The 19,060-nt window shown below is 31.0% G+C and overlaps 3 protein-coding genes across 3 annotated transcripts; 1 reads left to right on the top strand and 2 right to left on the bottom strand.

The window, feature by feature from the left end:
* Positions 1-1,234: 1,234 nt before the first annotated feature.
* LOC141448834 (apolipoprotein D-like) lies at positions 1,235-7,899 on the bottom strand. Its single transcript, XM_074117565.1, has 5 exons — positions 7,743-7,899; positions 4,268-4,397; positions 3,903-4,122; positions 2,419-2,570; positions 1,235-1,702 (listed from the first exon to the last, which is right to left on the bottom strand). The coding sequence occupies exons 2-5, from the start codon at positions 4,388-4,390 to the stop codon at positions 1,445-1,447; spliced, it is 753 nt and encodes a 250-aa protein (XP_073973666.1). The 5' UTR covers positions 4,391-4,397; positions 7,743-7,899; the 3' UTR covers positions 1,235-1,444.
* Positions 7,900-8,277: 378 nt separating this feature from the next.
* LOC141448832 (uncharacterized) lies at positions 8,278-13,423 on the top strand. Its single transcript, XM_074117561.1, has 7 exons — positions 8,278-8,684; positions 10,155-10,275; positions 10,408-10,545; positions 10,651-10,873; positions 11,170-11,417; positions 11,544-11,681; positions 12,130-13,423. Exons 1-7 carry the CDS (start codon positions 8,450-8,452, stop codon positions 12,311-12,313), a joined length of 1,287 nt encoding a protein of 428 aa, XP_073973662.1. The 5' UTR covers positions 8,278-8,449; the 3' UTR covers positions 12,314-13,423.
* A 2,566-nt stretch (positions 13,424-15,989) lies between these two features.
* On the bottom strand, positions 15,990-18,798 carry LOC141448835 (uncharacterized). Its single transcript, XM_074117566.1, has 4 exons — positions 18,081-18,798; positions 16,623-16,706; positions 16,277-16,420; positions 15,990-16,208 (listed from the first exon to the last, which is right to left on the bottom strand). The coding sequence occupies exons 1-4, from the start codon at positions 18,201-18,203 to the stop codon at positions 16,053-16,055; spliced, it is 507 nt and encodes a 168-aa protein (XP_073973667.1). The 5' UTR covers positions 18,204-18,798; the 3' UTR covers positions 15,990-16,052.
* Positions 18,799-19,060: the final 262 nt, after the last annotated feature.

Below are 19,060 nucleotides of genomic sequence, written 5' to 3' on the forward strand. Positions count from 1 at the left end.
ATTAATGTATAGTTTGCTTTTTTATCGTACAAGAAAACGAATCACTCCAACGGCCCCAAGTCGATTGTCAACCTGGGTTTAGAGGAGATCCCACTCTTGGGCGAACTATGCCCCTAAAGTATAAAGTGCTGCGTAGCGAGATCCAAGAGACGCATCTACATAATTCATATTGAACCGAATGACGCTTCTTTCGTTTAAATCAGTTCTCGCATCGATAATTTGAAACGACTACATACTTTTCCTTGGTGGATGTAAGAGCAGGAAGGTTCACGAATGTAAAAAAGGGAATGCTAACTGCCATTTTTATCAAATTCTTGCTAAGGTTTACGGAATTATTGTATTAATTATTTTAGAGGGAGCCTTATTTAGTGAGGCGAACTTCTCTCCTTAACTATGTACAGCGTCGAGACCCCCCAAAAGGCACATCTTCATGAAATTCCTAATCGAATGACACCTTATTCATGAAAATCGGTTCACGTGTTTAGGCGCTACATATGTTGTTTACAAAAAAAGTAACAAGAACAATTTTTTTTAAATGCAATTTTAGGCAACTTTTTCATCGAATTCTATCATATCTATAATGATGCAAAAAAAAAATACACTTGAAAACGAGGATATGCCTTTTATTTTGAAGAAAATTTTGAAATTTTATCCTTTATAGGTTAAAGTGGAATGTTTTCAACGTCACTCTTTTTCGGGCAGTTTTTTAAATTTAATTTAAATATTGTAAGCTTAATTACAATATTGTTTTATAATCCAAAGAAATTCACAGAATAATAGAATTTTCTAAAAATATAATAATAATAGAAAAAATTTGAATATTTAATTTTCTTTCATTCAACTTTTATTGAAATTTAGTACAGCAACTTAGTATTCATGCAATTGTTGCAAAGCAAATGTGTTGCGCGAATAAAAAAATATCAGGGTACAAGAGTGGAGAAGGCGCCTATAGTACCACTCCATTATCGTGGACATCTTTTGCTCTTATGATGAGAGTTGATCGCATTTTATTTAAACTAAGGAAACTACATTTGGTTTAAATGATAAATGTAATTATCATAAAATTATAATATTAGTAATGCTATTTTTAATGTTTGATACCAATGTTCATACTTGCTTTCAACTGGTCGTCACTTGTCGGAAATTTGACTGATATCTTCACCTGGGTTCATTGCAATGGAATCATTAATCTTCACAACCTTGCAGAATGTGTACGGCTGAATTAAATAGAACAATTTTTTTTTTTTATTTGGTTTATTTTTGTAAGATGCAACCTTAACAAATAAAAACATCACTTTTATCAGGTTTACAATCCATCTAATCTTTTATCACATTTATAACAATTTACAAAAGTTGTAAAAATTAATTATAAAATATACATAATTAATAATTTGTAAACAATAGATGGTAATAAGTCTTTTTGCTTTATTAAGATCTAATATCATTAGGGCAAGTCGTCGACTTCACTGTCCTTGTGAACTTTGTTGACCACCTTGCCCACACCTTCCGCGACGTACTCTACTCCATCTCCGATCTTCTCACCTGCCTTTCTCACAGCTTCCGCAATATTGTGCGAACTGAAGGTTTCAGGGTTAATGTTTATGTCCACATTGGTATCATCATTCGCTCCTGGACATTTTGATTGATCTATAATGGAAAGATCGTACGGGCTGACTCCAAAAAGAGATAATCTTGATCGAATCTGTTACACAAAAAAGTTATTTAATTATTTTTTGTATAAATTAATCACTTCGTAAAGGCATTCATTTAAGTGAAGGAAGCTTTTCTCTTTTATGCCATAAAATACTTTTATTACAAACAATATTCAGAAATTACAGATGTAATTGTACTTAATGAGCTGTGAGTTTTGAGAAATTGTAGGAGTCTATTTCCGAGAAAATCTTATGGAAAACGAAAATTTTTAGCAAAATAAGTGCTGCGATGTGCATAACACTCCTTGGGCGATCTAAACTCAATAAGAGGTTAAAGGTGATGTTCCTGTGATATTTCGTTTTTGGGAGATTTTTTTCATCACTAACATAAATGCGTATTGGGCTTCAAAAATTATAAATAAATACAAAAAACATGCATATTAAGACAATTTTATAAAAACCAAATATCTGGACTCAGGAGACCGACCATAGCGATTATTTCCTTTCAAACTCGATGTCAAAAATAAGACAAAATCGCAATATGACCTCTTATTAAGAATATGAGAAAATAAAAATAGCTCTAAATGATCCAGAATAGATCCTTTGGGTCGCATTGGCGTAGGCATTCTGCCGCCTCCCTACTCTATTGTACTTCCTGTTTACACTTTCAACAACAAAGTTCGCGATAATGTCAGTTTGAATGATTTTTCTCTTTGAGAAATTTAATTATTATATAATCAACAAATTGTAAATATTACTATCTTACTTTGTCCACAACTTGCTTATCAAGTGACTTCTTTCTAGATAATATTGTGGCAGATCTTCTATTGGAGGCGGGCAATTTCTGACAAGTGTACACTCCTGCGTACGTATCGTAGTCGGTCATGAACACAGTAAAACTAGCTTTACCAGCTAAACCTGTAACATTACAAATATTCATGTAAACATTTTCTTTCTTTTCTTTAATTATATATTTATAGTGCATTCTAGCGCACATGGTTTTTTGTCGATTAAATTTATTTCATTTCATCTCTAGTATAGTACAGTGAACTGCTCCTAGGAAGAGCTAACCAGCCTGGATTTGAATCAGAAATTAGCCCACCACAATGACAACAGGAGTTATCACACTTGAAATTATTTTAAATTGGTGATGGAGTTATGAGCGGGAGATCCCAGGTTAAAATCCAGGCTGCACCGCTTACAGTTTCTCTTCCTAAGAGCAGCTCACTCTAGTGAATACTGTCCGGAGGCCGGCAATGCCCTTAGAAGGCTTTGGGTACCAACGACCCAGAAAAATGCTTTAAAAACTTTTTTTAAGAACACTGATAGAAGCCATCAAGTTAAATAAATCTTAAGACCGAATTTGAGTTATTTATCGGTTGTATGTTATTTATTACGCAATCATGATGTAAATATAATTCATTTTTAAGGAAATTAGCTAATAACTACTCGGCACACTTTAACCTGTACTACCTGTAATACTGCCTCAGAGAAAATAAAATTCATAATATGAAAATTACAATAACGCTTATTTTTCTTTTTTTGGAATTAGTGGATTCTGCTTGAGGGCCACTAGTCATGGATAGTACACTGCGCCAGCAGGCCGGGGTCCCGGCTCTAGGATTATTGGACGTCCATTGATTTTCTACAGTCCAATAATGGGCAGCTTTATAATATTTTGCAGATTATTCAAAGTATTTTATGTAGCAAGGCGGCTCAATTAAATTACGTTTCTTTAATATTTCCATAAATGTTACTCTCATTTAGCCCCACAAAATTTAGCAACTAGCCCACTTATTAGTTTTACTCTCTCCGAATTTCTATGTCTGATTAGGCGTAAGTATGTGCACTGATTATAGCTGCCACAGAAAGTTTAACAGTTCGTGGAGGTGAAGGCTGGCTAGTTAATCCTAAAGGAATTTAATACTACATGTTACTTATTTAAAACTGTTCAGTAGGACAGATGTATAAGGGTTGATCATCAAAAAGAGTACAAAAAAGCGTAACATCGAAAAACACCCAACTTTGACCATTTTTTGTACAAATACTTAATGTATGTACATAAAAGTTTTTCTTTGGTTAATCGTAAACTTGTGCCATTGCTTGCGTTTACAACACAAAACTCAAAAGCGTGACTAATCAATTTGATTCACTTTCATTCTGAATTTTCCTGATACTAAAAAAAATGTAAGACAGTATTTAGTTTCGAATGGATAACATTGATTATTAATAATTCTTGTTGATACCTACTCAGTGGGAACTTTACAGACATTTTCGCCGGGATATCGGATGATGCTTTCAGTTCCCCAGTATAGTGGTACTTATTGTCTACAGATGCAACTCCCAGAACTGGATGCTCGCTAACTTGCTCTAGGAGGTATTCACCAGGTTCTGCACCAACTGTGAAGTTGTACGTCAAACAACGGCTTCCGGTGGAAGTCTTTTGAATTGCATACCATACGCCAAGAAACTGCAAAAAGAAATGTTTATATTATGAAAAAAATATAGGTGAACTTTTTCAATGAATAAATTAACTATTTAAATAAACTACATATACCATCTTGTTATTAGATAGGATATTTTAGGATATGCTTTATGCTTAATATGAAATACACCTTAGACATAACAAATCCATTCATCGGTTCAACGGCAGGACATTCTCCCAGATGGTAGGTATGACCAAGAATTGCAATTATTGCTGATGATAAAACTGCTAGTAGTAAAACTTCACGAACCATTTTGTTTCTGCAAGATGGAAATTTATGCACATTAGCAACAATTTATTTATTTTTTAAATCTTAACAAATCTTAATTGAGGCACCATTTTAAAAAGAAGATTATAAAAGAAAATAATTGTTACAGCATAGTAACACATAGTATCCCAATATTAGGTTTTTTAACTAAATTTACATTGTATAGTGGGGATAAATCTCAACAGATTGAATAATTCATGATATCAATTGCACAATGTCCAAGCCTGTCATTTGCCCAATATAATATGTTGAATAAAGAACAGGCAAATAGTTACTGTATATAACTACTTTTCCTTTTTTCTTTTTACTTCTGTTTATCTTTTAAAATAACCTTAAATAAAAATTTCGATTTTGAATTTACGCCGGAAGTATATACATCCAGGTCTTTTAAATAAGAAAAATTGGTGAGCGCACACATATATCCTCCACAACTCAAAAAGTAAAAAAATCGATAAAGGGTTAAATATGTTGTTTGCTTTAGATGCCACCAGAGCAAGTGATGTATAAGGGTTTAGTTAAAAACCATCAATAGAAAAGTACTTTGATCTTTACCGTACATTTGAGAGATGTTTCCGCTTCTGAAGATTTTTCTCGATAATAATTACAATGATTTTCTTTAAATTTGGAGCTTTCAAGGCATACATCTTTAATTTGAAGGTATTTCGAGGGCAAGAGTGTGGCTTTAGATACTTTAGTGCAATGTTTAATTCTATCATTTATACAATTATAATGAGATTTAGGCGTGGTTGTCGAGAGATTAGCCCGCAAAGCTAAAACTGAATTCTATTTTTGGTCTTGGCCATGGATTTTATTTAATTTAATAAAATTCGAAATTTAAATAACCTAGCATCCTCTGAAGCACTTAGCCACGTATCACACCTTTATGTCATTTAAACCACTGACAACGGGACATACTGTGCGAAACATTTGGCACACAGCGAAAGACGAGTGTTCCAAACACCCTCAGTAGACCGATTTCAAAACAGTAATGCTTTTGAAAATAGAAATCTTTGATTTTAAATCAGTAGGGAACAGTTTGTTCATTGTTGGAACACTGACCTGGGTGAGCATTTTATTCCTTTTGGGCGAAAGCTTAAAGCCAAGTAACCAATTGTGAAGAAAATGTGTTCAGAACCTATTTTTCGATAAATAATAATAATGGAAAAGCACTTCCTTTAAAAAAATTGTTGGGGACTTGTGGAGAGAGGCGGAGAAAAAGAGAGAGGACTGATGAGCGCACAAACTAAAGCGTGTCTTTCTTTTGAAAACTAATCTGAAGTTCTGAAAGGGTACAGAAAGTCAAATACAACCATCTTAGAGTTTAGCGTACTTTTTTGGACATAGTTATTGTGGAAATTTAAATCGAAAAAAGGAAAAGAAAACTCCTTTATATTTTTCTTTTCAATAGTATTTTCAATAAATTATTTCTTGAAACTTATTGAATATTGCTATCAATATTATTACTACCGTTAATTATTAATTTGTCTTTTAATTCTTATTATCTGAAGTAATTGTAATTAGTCTGTAATTTACTGAAGGATTAGTAGATCTATTCATAATATTTCATGGAACATAAAAAAAATAACCACGATGTTAAAGGTCACCTACTCCACAACTATCAATTCAATCTCAGAGAGATTAACTAGAAATTTATCTGTGAAAAACAAACCTTCAAATTATAAAATGAAAATTAAAAATATAATTATGGTTAAAAAATAAAAAATCTACTATAAGCAAAACAAGATCATTTCGTTTAGAGAGATTAAGAGACTGGCTACTTTTCTTATTTAAGAAAAACTGCTGACTTCTCACCAAAAAAATAAAAACAATAGAGGTCAAAACTATTTTTATTTACCAATATGAAATAATTTTCAAGTAATATCTCAATTTTATAGTGTATTCTTGAATTGATTCTTCGATACTAATTGTTTTAATGACTTTCAGTTAGTTTTTGCAACCATAACCTTACGCTTAATTAAGAATTTAACGCTGAGTGATTACTTATCATTAGTAACAAATGTACACATTATAAATATAAATATTAAGATTAATAAAATAAAATAATAATAAAATAGTTGTAGTCTAGTTCACAATATAAAAAAAAACTTTTACAAAAAATAGGATGAAAAAATTAATACCAATGTCAGTCTTAATAAATTTTATTTACCTAGGGGCTAGGTCGATAGCTCAGCATAATATAGTTTACCATGACTGATACTGGCATTTATTTTTTCATCCTATTGAAACTATGAATCAGTCACCAAAAATAATGTACAGTAATTTACACTAAATGCCAACACTTTTACCATCTAGCAATCTAGTTTTGAAATTAAAAGTAATAATTATACTCTACACTCAAAATAATCATTAAAATATATATGTTTTGTGGAAAAGAATTAGATTATCATAATTTTATGTTATTAATATATTTTTCTATGTTATTTTGCTTAGCTTCCTCAGCTTAGTATAGGTAAGCAAAATTACATCTTAGGAAAATAGTCATTGTGTTATTTTAATTCTTCCACGAAACATTTGACGAACTTAATAATAAGTCCTTGTTTAACACTATTATGTGGGCGGAAAAAAAGGAAACTGTTAATGTTTGTAATCAGGAAAAGATGAATCATACGACGTTGCCCAATCAAGGACAAATGAACAAACAACATTTTACTTCTTGTTTATGTGTGGAATTAGTTTCTTACACATATTTCTAGAAACATGATTTATTAGAAAGCCTGTGTCTTCTTTGATTCCAGTTGAATCTTTAGAGACACAGAGCTACTTCTTCTTTCAATTAATTGCTCAACAGAAATTAATTCTGACAATAACTACAAAATGCGGCTAATTAATCTTAAATTTGCACAGAAAACAAAGAAATGAATATTTATCTTCATTTGCAATAACAATGTGACAAATGATAAAAGCGATTCTTCTTTAGTGAAATTGAAAACTTTTAATTTATTCTCTTATTGATTCCTAAAAAATCAAAATTTGGTGTACTATTACTTTAAACAAAACAAATTGTTGGAAATTTGGATAAACCTTTTTCTCATTGTTTATGAATATTTACATATTATATATATATATTGCGATACGCTGATCTATACTAGGAGAAAAAAATACGCATAGCCAGAGGATGATTAAGTTTCATAGTTATAAATTTTAAGTACTTTTAATTGGTAAGAAATTTTTTGTTCTTAGTACAAGAGGCTGAAAACCAAGAAAAAAAAAATACTTTGAAATTATTATTATCAGGATATATACATATGAAAATAAAAACTATGCAGTAGCGCTCATCTTATCAAGGAATATCAAATTCAACAGCACGAGTACTTACCTCACAGCCCAGAGTAAGAGTACTATTTGTCACAATCCAACAAACTATTAGTAACTCAGAAAGAACGATCTCCTACCTACACTTCTATTATGCCTCAAGAAATAAAAATTCATCTTATTGGCATTATCCCCTCTCTCCATTGTATCGGCTATCCACATATTTAACATTTCTGAGAACTTCATCCAATCATCCTATTAAGTACTTCATAAATAAAGTAGAAGAAAAAAATGGTTTTCTTAAAAGCGCCCCAGTAGGAAAGAAAGCATTCTTTCGTCTCTTTAAATGTGCATTTAAATTATTTAAAGCTCATGGTTAAGTGAGGGAGTGTCTCTTTAAATTATGAGGGAGAAGTGGGGGCGCGTTCAAATTGATTTCTTAAAACCATTTTGAGATTTCTTGAAAGAATTGTTCATTATTTTACTAAAAATAAATAAATATTTTTAATTTAATAGAATAGTATTTAGTTCTACGTGGTTAATAATAATTATGGGTTCTTAATTACAGCCAATCACATAATTTGGTAAACCTGCACGTTCCCGCTCATTGTTTGTTGTGTTTTGGCGGTTAAACCTTGTAACACATTGTTGTTTTGCTAATGATATATTTTCACATTGTTTTGAAGTGATGTATAAGTCATTGTGTATTTTTTTAAGGTGATAGGGATTAACTTTTTAATTATTTATACATTTTATCAACGAATCTATAATATGTCCGAAAACGCGTACATGGTACATTTTCTTAGTCCACCTGAGGAACCGTCGGATAAGATGTTTGACAAGATAGAATCCAAGATAGAATCTAGACGAGGTAGGCCGAAAGCCGCAATGATTAGCAACTTAATAATTGAAGGAGCTACCTCACAGAGTGGAATAAGATGCGAGGTCTGTTCAAGAGTTTTTCCTAGAGACAAATCCCTCCAAGCTCATAGGAGAGTTCATACTGGTAATTGTATTCTATGTACTTGAAAATTATTTTTCAGTTAATACTAAATGCAATATTACAAAAGTGTGATTTTTTTTTTAATCTTTGTACCTTTCTAATCGATCACATGTTTATTTAAATAATGAATAGAAACTGGTACAATTTTCGTTCTTCTAAAACAATATTTGTTTAAAAGTGTGTCTTCCTTAATATTAATTCATTTGAATTGGCTGATTTTATTTTTATTTAGACTATAGAATATTTAGACTGGCTGAATGTAGTTAATTTTGATCATCTTTATTCACTTTATATTTTTCAATTTTATTGCAGTTTGTAAGAAAAAAAAAACAACTTCTTTAGGGTTCCCTACTTTAGGATTCTTTTTTTTCTTGCAGTTTCTAAAAGAAATTAGTTTAAGGAAAATTAAGGTTGTACAACCTGTGGTCTTATGTAGCAGAGAAATACATATATACATACATATGTCACACAAGTAAACTCAAATTAGGTATAAATATTTGAAAAATAATAATTTTTTTTACTGAGATACATATTATGGCCAAAGATGTTCTGTTTGTAGCGTTTCTACTGATTGCGAATTGAACAATGTAACTGCGGGTGTCATGAATATTATGCGCGGTCTATTTTCTTCGATTAAGTGCGGCGCAATACAATTGTTCTTCTAAAGTGGCCCAGAAAAGCCGAAAGGCTGAACAACGTATACTACTAATCTTAGCAATTAATACATCTAAATGATAGATCTGATAAAGCATTGCCTTACTATCTTTTAATTTATGGATTTTTTAAAAAAATGTGATGATTGTATTACTTAATATATGTATGTAAATATAATAAAGTAACACGTACGAACTAAATTTAGAAAGAATAGTACTCGATTTTTACAACTCATTGATGCTTTTTTTATGATTTAAGGCGCGTCAACATCTGAGGTTATTGGCGCCGAGTGTTTTTTTCAGTGCACTGCCGGCCTCCGGACAGTGTTCTCTCGTTACAGACAACACTGTCCATCACCGGACAGTGAGCTGTAAGAAGCTCCTAGGAAGAAAAAATCTAAGGGCCAGGATTCGAACCCGGGACCTCCGCGTGGAGGTCATAACGCTAACCGCATAACTAATCCCTTTCTTAACTTATTGATAATATTATTATGTATAGTTATTGTTGCCTAGCTTTTGAAAAAATTAGCGTTTTATTTTTTCAAAGACAATTAGAAATTTATATTGCATTGTTTATGAAGGGATTCTTGGAAAAACTTAAATTTTCGCTGCTGTCCTCATGATTATTTGCCTTCATATTATTTTTATTCATTGCACATTGCCGTATAATGAATTTATGCGTGTTCATGTTCGTCCTTAATTAATCAGTTGTAAATCACATCACATCGTGTTGGTATCAGGAAGAAATAATATTTATACATGTTTTAGTATTAAAATAAGTTCAGAAAATGTAATCTATATACCGTTTACATTTTTTTAGGTGAAAGACCTTACCCTTGTGATTTTCCGGGGTGTTTAAGAAAATTTAAGCAATCCGGGCAGTTAAAGACCCACCAGAGGCTACATACCGGCGAACGCCCTTTCTTATGTTCTGAAAGTGGGTAAGTACCTTTTTTCTGTTTTAAATAAGTATTTTACTTTTTGCTCTACTTTTTAAATACTTGCAGTATGACTCAATATCAATTCTATTTAGTTCTCACATAAATTTACAATTAAACTTCTCTTTTTTGCAGTTGTGCTAGTCGGTTTACACACGCTAATAGACATTGCCCAACACATCCCACTGCAAGTCTTATTAGATCCGACGATTTCCATCTTGTAGACCCCAATGAAACACATCATTCAGAAGATGTCCGGCAGTGGCTGATTAAGTGAGTATTTTTGATTTTAATAATCCTTGAGTGGGTTGTGTTAGCACCTTCTTCTGTATCCAATTATATTTCTTATAACTTTCTTGTTTATGTCTTGTTTATTAGGTATTGGCAAGAGAGGCGCGAAGTAAAAGCAGAAAGGAAAGATTCTGTGAGTACACCTATAACTTCGCTAACTTCACCATACTCGAATGAGAATCCTATTCTAGGAGATGATAATAGCCCGTTACCAAGTCCGGTTAATAATCCTCTTCGCCCAGCACCAACCATGGAACTCACTGATATGACCAATTTGACTGGTGAAAGACCTCCAAGACATTATTGCCAGGTATGAATTATTATATAAGTAATAAAGTAATCGCCAATTTTTCTAGTGGGACTTAACTTCCAACTACCACTTTAGGTAACGTGGACTGGGACGGAAGCACAAAACTATTTTTATTTTATTTTGTTTAACATATATAAAGTAGTAAATTTAACAAATAAAACGCTTTCAAATCCAAGAGTTGAACCTACATCCGCCCATTTAGATTTTATTTACAGGCACGTTTTCTAAACATGTATTTACCATCTAGCTAGGACTTCATTTTTTTAGATTATTAAAAAAAACTTTTGATTTTGCAGGTCAGTTTGGTATCAAATCTAGCCCAGAACAACCTCATATCGGACACTGCGCCCTCAGAATGGACTACTCTCGAATTAGGAGGAGAGAATCATGACCCGTTACCAACTACTCCAGTCAAAACACCTGTGAAAACCCCACGACTTTGTCAAGTAGATAGAGCTAAGCCTGTAAAGAATTTATTTTCAATTGAAACAAACAGCGTAATAAGAAATATATCTCCAAGAAAAAGAGAATTACCCAAAAAAAGGTATATTTTTTCAAGGTGATGACACATAGTTTAATGATAATTTTAATAAGATATTTTGATACGTTTATTTAATGCTGAAATTGATTTTCTCATTATTTAAATTAAATCTAATGTCGAATTTACAAGGTGGTTAAGGATAGCCAGCCGTGAACAAGCTGAGGTCTCACCTTCTTTTGCTGCTAATCTTAACAGGCCCACAGTCCTGAGGCATGCTGCTTGTCTGACGCCTCAGACGCCGCCGCAAACTGATTCTACCCCATTTAGGTAAGTCGTTTCTACCAAATAAATCTTCATCACAGTAGATTTATAATTAGTATTCAAAATGTTCTGACATTCCATCAAAATGTCTGAGCGTTCCCTTTCTTCCAAATGCTAGCCACCATGTTCTCTTTTTTTATCCTCAAGAGCGTAGATGAATATTCCTCGATCATTTATTTATGTCTCTAAAATCTCAACAGTATTACAATAATTTTGCCGAGGAAGTTCTTTTTGGGTACAAACCTGGCTCTAATTTATACGTTTAGTACATATTATAATCGAAAAACATTCAAGTTCTCCAAATCTCGATCCAGATTAAATTTTTTTTGTTATTTTCTTTCAAATTCCAGAATTTTTTTATTTTACTTTCAAGGTCCCACGAAATAATTTCAATTCTTATTAATTAAATTAATTATACAAATTTATGCATTAGTTATTTAATACCTTCTTACAGACCGAGGCCTGGATCGCCACAAACAATGGACCATTGGTCAACATTTCTCACTCCACCATATTCGGAAGAGAAGAAACGACGTTCCCTACCAAAACCTGAGGAAGAAGAACAATTGGCAGTACCATTGGCCCATTTACCTCAAGACAACGCTTCTGTAACTACAGAATTTTTTCGTTATTTGTAAGTTATTTGCAAGATTAATTTTTATAACTTCGTAACATTTCTCGGTGATGCCCCTTCTTGCTAACCGGCATTTCTTTTCATGGAGGATACTAAGTCGTAAAAAAAAACCCTGATTAGATCAGGGTTTTAAAAAACAATTTTCGATATAACTTTAATGTTATTAAATACAAATAGGAGCTTAATTGATACTAAACAAAGAACAAAAAAAAACGGAATAATTTTTTTTAAAAAATGTAAATTCGCTTCTAAAGTATTTATTTTTATTTTATAAATAGAATACTTCTTATAATTGGAATTGTGCCGAAAATTTCAAACAGTATTTGATGAGTGATATATGCTTTTTTAAAAATTTGTAGCTGAACATAACATAAAAGAAAAGGAAAGTATTTTTAATAGTTTTAGCATTGTATGTAAATTTTGAACTAAATATCATCTAGAAAATCCATAAACTTTATTTGAAGGCGTCATCAGTTTGCATGCTGTAATCTTGTAAAACTTGTAAGAACAAAATAGATAATTTAAAATCGTAATTCACTATATTTGTGTTCCAAAATAAAAATCATTTTTTAATTAAATATGCTTCGATGAAGTGTCTGACGTGGCTATCATTAATAATAATATTGATTAATCCAAAATTAATTTAAGTTACAAAAATTAACGATTAATTGGAATGGATAATTCTAATAAATTTACAAACATATATATGTATATAAAAGTATATATATATGTTTAATTCATTGATACAAACTAAAGTATTGCACTTGGCAATGATTGTGATAACTGAATCTCTCAATCATAAGATCTTGAATTTTATCATCACATTGTTTATAATTTAATTAATTTTCATTACCAAACTATTAGATCCTAGAGGAATCATCACTTCGCGCTTTCAAGCGATCTAGCTCACTTTTGATAAAAGCACTTATATTAACCTAAGAAATTAACTATTAAAAATAAATAAATATACCTTTTATGTACTCACATCGTGTCTTTAAAAAAAAAAAAAAAAAAAAATTAATAATTAAAAAAACTTTGTTTTACTTCGATGTATATTTTATGTAATTTGTGCACAAATAAATATTAAAAATATATGTTAACTAATTTTTAAAAACTATGATTTTATTCCTCACTACATTTCAATCGTAGTTTTAATATATAATTGAGGAATTCTAGAGGAGGATTTGCCCTAAAGTTTAATGAAAATTTAGGAATTTTATCTTTTTTAGAAAAAGAGAAAAAATTTGTCAAAGTTGGGTTTTTTCAACGTTACGTTTTTTCGTGCACTTTTTGACGATCGACCCTTATACAACTGTCCTATCGGACAGTTTTAATAAATTTATTAAAACAAAGTTTGTTAGAAACTTTTTCAAGTCCTCTTGGTTGCACTTTACATCTCAAAAATTAGTAGAGGGAGCCTAAAATTGCAGAAAAATTATAAAGTTTAATTAAAAATAGTGTAAGTTCTATAAATTTGAATTGTAATTGTGTAATGCTGCTATAATTTTTTATCTAACTCTCTTACTGCTAGTAAAAGGAAAACTGTACGTGGACCTCTGAAAAAAAAGATAAAAGTTTTTGGCGAACATTAGTAAATGGCGTCTGACAGAGCTGAATATGTTTCTCATAAATCGAAGGTCTTCAACGATTTTCTTTTAATTTCATGCTATATGATCAAACATATATATACAGTGACTCCCATTAATATTGGGACAGTACATACAGAAGTTAAAAATTGACGAAAATTAAAAGTGGCACCCATTTATTCAAATTTTTATAAATTCATTTCATTTTATAATTACTATTAGTTAAATAAAAACTATTTAAATAAGTACATAAAAATGTTTTGGTAGATTAAAAAATATATATATAATAATAAGAGCAAATTCTACCTCTGATAAATATTGGGACACTATTATAATTTATAGTTTGTCCAAGGTTTTGCCCGAATATTTATACAATTTGTAAATATATACTTAAGCATATATTCAATATGAAATTAATAATTAAATTAGTTTATATAAATCAAGCCAGGTGTAACATGTCGCGCAAAAATACAAATACAACGATTGAACAAAGAAATATTATAATTTCTTTGCACAAAGACAATAAAAAGTGTTAGAGAGACAGAAAAACTGATCGGACCTAAAACATCTACTGCGTGGAACATCATTCAGCGTTACCAAAAAGAAAAAAGAATTGTTTCAACCCCACAAAAAGACCGTCCTCAACTGCTCTCTGAGAGAGAGCAGCGTTATATATTAAAAGAATTAAAAAAGATCACCGACTTAGTGCTCCAAAACTTCTATGTGAAATTTTTGACATGTTCAGAGAGCAAAAAAGGAGCAGAAACAGTTCGGAGAGTGCTAAGAAAACTCGACTATCATGGTAGAGTAGCCTGGAAGAATCCTTTTGTCAGTAAGATAAATAGTGTTAAGAGAGTGAAATTTGCCGAAAAATATTCCAATGTAAATAGTGACTTTTGGAATGATATACTCTAGCGATGAATCAAAATTTAATGTTTTCCAGTCAGATGGAAGGGTTATGGTCTGGAGGAAAGCGAATGCTGAACTCGAAAAGAAGAATTTACAGCCAACTTTAAAGGGTTTTAAAGCTGCACCTCCGGGTGGAGGTGGGTCAGTTCTGGTTTGGGGCTGGATGTCCGCATCAGGATTTGGAGAATTAGTGTTTATTGATGGAATGATGCACAAAATGGTTTATAGTAATATATTAAAATATAATTTGAAAAAAGTGCCCAAACATTTGGTATTTTAGGGTCTTCTAAATTCTACCAAGATAACGACCCCAAACCTACGGCTTGGGTGATACGTCAGTGACTGTTATACAATTGCCCAAAAGTATTCCAAACCTCTCCGCAGTCACCAGATCTTAATCCCATTGAACATTTATGGCAATATTTAGCCAGTGCTTTAAGAAAAACGAATAATATCTAACAAAAATGAATTAAAACGATGTTTCCTGGAAGAATGGGAAAAAAACACCACCTGAATTAACCAAAAACTTGTTTCACCTATGCCTGATCGTTTGAGGGCTATTGTAAGTCAAAAAGCAATTATTAAATTATTACCAACCAATTATTAAATAGTAGGAGATTTTAAATATTGAACATTTAAACACTAGCACTTCTGGTGTCCCAATATTTTTGAGAGCCTTATTTTACACTTTTTCAAAAAGTTTTACCTAACAGTTTGGAATTTCATCGATTTATACTAATATATAATTTCCACAGATGTTGCTAATGTAATTTTTTTTTAAAAAAATTCCAATCTTTTGTATGTTGTTTTCATTTTCCTTTTAAATCATTTTGTAATAGGTTTCCCAATATTAATGGGAGACACTGTATATGTTTGTATACCTAACAGTTCAATTTTCATTTTCTCAATTTTAGGAAAATTTATTTAATCAACCATTATCTTCTAAAATACTGGGTCCCAAAAATGAACTGTTGATAAGAGATTTGCAGTGTAAAGTACATTAGTATATTTAAAGCATTCTTTAGGCATTTCAAAAAAATTAATGAAAATACATGCTAATATTACAAGTGTATTCACTTGGCAATGATTGTGGTAACTGAATCTCTGAATTAGAAGTTTAATTAATTTTTCATAACCAAATCTATTAGATCCTAAAGGAATCATGAAAAAGTTATAAATTCGACCCTGATTTAAAAATATAATTTATTAGGTTTAGTGTTACTATACTCCAAAAACATGCATATTATTTTAATTTAATTTTTGTGGATACATGCATTCACAGCCATAGCCTTGAATTTCTTCTCTTACGAATTCCCAAGATCCACGCCATTTAGCATTTAAGCGTCTAAATATAGGCACTATACGTTTCTTCTTGATGCAACGGTATCCCGGAAAATCACACATCTGCAAAAAAGAAATGTATATTTTGCAACAATTGTAATTATTACCATTTAATGCAAGTAAAAGCCTACCTGTGTGTGACTATTTATGTATGCGTCAGGTGTATAGCATTCAATATTTAAATAAGTTTTTGGCAAATATTCGTAGTCATCTCCATCTTCACTGAGTGTTACATTAAATTCATTTTTGTGGCAAAGCGATTTGTATTCAAATTCCTAGAATATAAATATCGAAATGTTAATTTTTCAGAACTAGTGAAACTTTATATGTACTTTAATATTTTTTATAGTTTCCTCTTTACAATTCAGGCGTTCAGTCATAGCAGAAATATACATTTGATTTTTTTTTAATCAGCTTCTTAAAATTAATTTTAAATGTTATTAAATTGTTAAAGTGTGTAGTAATCAATTTACTAACATTTTCATCAGTGCTGTATATGGGCTGCTGTAAGACTGCGAGTAGCACAATTGCAACAAGATGAAAGATGAATGCTGGATGGTCCTGTTAAATTAAACGTAACACAGAATCCATAAACGAAAAACAAAACAACGATAACCTTGAGAATTTGACATTTAAACAACATGAATTCAAAATAAAGTTGGCAAATTTTAAACCTCTTGCTATAATTGTAGAACTTAAAAGTTTTGTTTTTTAGTACTTCGAAGGCTTCAGAACATAAGCTCTCAATTTTTCAATTACTTTTTTCAGAACTTCCTTCCGAAATATTATGATGTCATGCACCACAGAGATCAATTTCTCTACATTTGAGTTTGACTATAAACTCACTTAAAGACAGAAATTCTATTTTGAAAAAATAATTTTTAATGAGGTCACACTAAGGTTTGCATGGAAACCTTATTAGAAACCTGAATTGCAATTAATTTCTTAAAATGACCACTTTTTCTGTACAACCTTAGTAACTTTTTGATGTGCTTAAAATTATTGCAGCAGAGCTATAGTATCTGTCGTGAGTTGTGCCACCCGCGTTATTGAAGCAGTGCTATTGTTTCCAATTAAGAAAGATCTCAAAATGAGACCAAACCCAAATAGTGTACACAGTAATGATCTCGTATGCACAAATTAGACAACAAACTACACCTTCTCCCTATGTTATTTAATGAAATATTTTGTAGGCATTACTGACAGTCCAAGATTTAGGACAAGTACTTAGAAGACGAAACTGTTGTTTTATAAATGTCTGCCATTTTTTTTTTTTTTTTTTTTTCAGTTTAATAAGTATTTTGCGACGGCACTGATAAGCCTTCTCGTAGCCTTTCTTTTTTACCCTTTCATTGATTTATTCTTCTACGCAGCTGTTCTCATTAAGGTGAACTACCAAGTATGTGAAGGTTTTTCTGTTTTGTTAACTCGCTGCCTATTCTGTTTTTCTCACATCACGATTTACGAGTAGGTTACTTTCCTATTCTCATCATCTTAGCTTTCTCTACATTGTAGTCAATGATCTTATGCAATGCTTCTTTGGTTATTCCCTAGTTTCATTGAAATCCTGGTCATTATTACTCTTACAAGAAAAATCAAAAACCGTATACTTGTAAGTTAAAAAAAAAATCCGAGTTGAAAGTTTTACACTTTTATTCTGGCTTCTCAGACGAGATACCAAACAGAGATAAATGCAAGGGCTTAGGTTGCGTCCTTGACATAAAAGGATAAAATGGAATGATGTTCCGTATTACAATCTATTCAGCTAAAGTATAGTGTTAATCCAAACGCAAGTATATAGAAAAATTTGCTGATTAAAAAATTACTGATGCTCTTTTATTTTATCCAATTCTTATTATTTTTAAGCGCTTTGTGACATAAAAAAAAAAAGGAAATAAAATTTAAAAAATCATCCTAAATATATGTTGCACTTACCTTAATTTTGTAACTCCTAACCATTATATTGTCAACTCTATCGACAATCATGCAATAATTGATTGTAAAAAACGAAACACTAGGAAATTTGTCCTCAGAGTATTTACTACAATCTATAACCATCTGTTGCTTAATGTGATAAAAATAAAATGTTTAGATAAACAAAAAAAAAGTACAGTTTTTCCACTGGATTAAAGATAGTTGTTAGAGAAAATCTAAAACAAAAAGTGTAAAATAAATTCACTAAAGTGGTGGTTGCGGGGCAGATCCTTTCTACAGACTCTACAGCATTTTGAAGTCGAATTTTCTTGTAAAACCTTTCCAAATAAAAGCTGAAATGAAAATCTGGTCAGTATCAGGAAAATCTCAAAAAAATGAAAAATTACAATTATTAAAATATGTTAACATGCTGTGATCGGTTCCCCTGGTAAGATTAACTAAAAATGTAATTCCATCTTCCAGCGATTTTTTTTTGTTTTAAGATCTTTTTCAAATACCTTGATCATTTAGTAAAACCACTTTTTCGGATTAAGGGAACCTCAAAACGGAATTTTCAGTGAAAATAAAGTGACACATAAAGTGGCGATAGAAAGTAAAAGTGTAATAATGAAAGAGTACAATAATACCTGAATGTGTAATAATACCACGGCTTGCAAGAAACATCAACTGTTATGTAGGTTTCAGCGGATCGCCACTAAAATAGACATTAGTTGCATAAAGTGATAACTAGTCAAGAGTGAGGACACAATTTTTGAAATTTTAAGTTACTTCACTAATATGAAAATGTATTCACAACTAAGAGGAAAAAATTGTTTGGAAACAATTAGAGAAATAATATATACTTTAGAAAAAAGAACAACGAACAGCACAAATTTAATTTTACACATAAAAAATTATATTTATAGCTACTTACAAGTGTTACAAATGCATTTAAGTAGCGCATAACCTATTTTTAAAAAAACGAACACTTAACTCTACGA

The sequence above is a fragment of the Rhodnius prolixus genome, unplaced genomic scaffold (assembly GCF_049639745.1).
Source record: "Rhodnius prolixus isolate KJV_2025 unplaced genomic scaffold, Rpr scaffold_2, whole genome shotgun sequence".
Classification (NCBI taxonomy): domain Eukaryota; kingdom Metazoa; phylum Arthropoda; class Insecta; order Hemiptera; family Reduviidae; genus Rhodnius; species Rhodnius prolixus.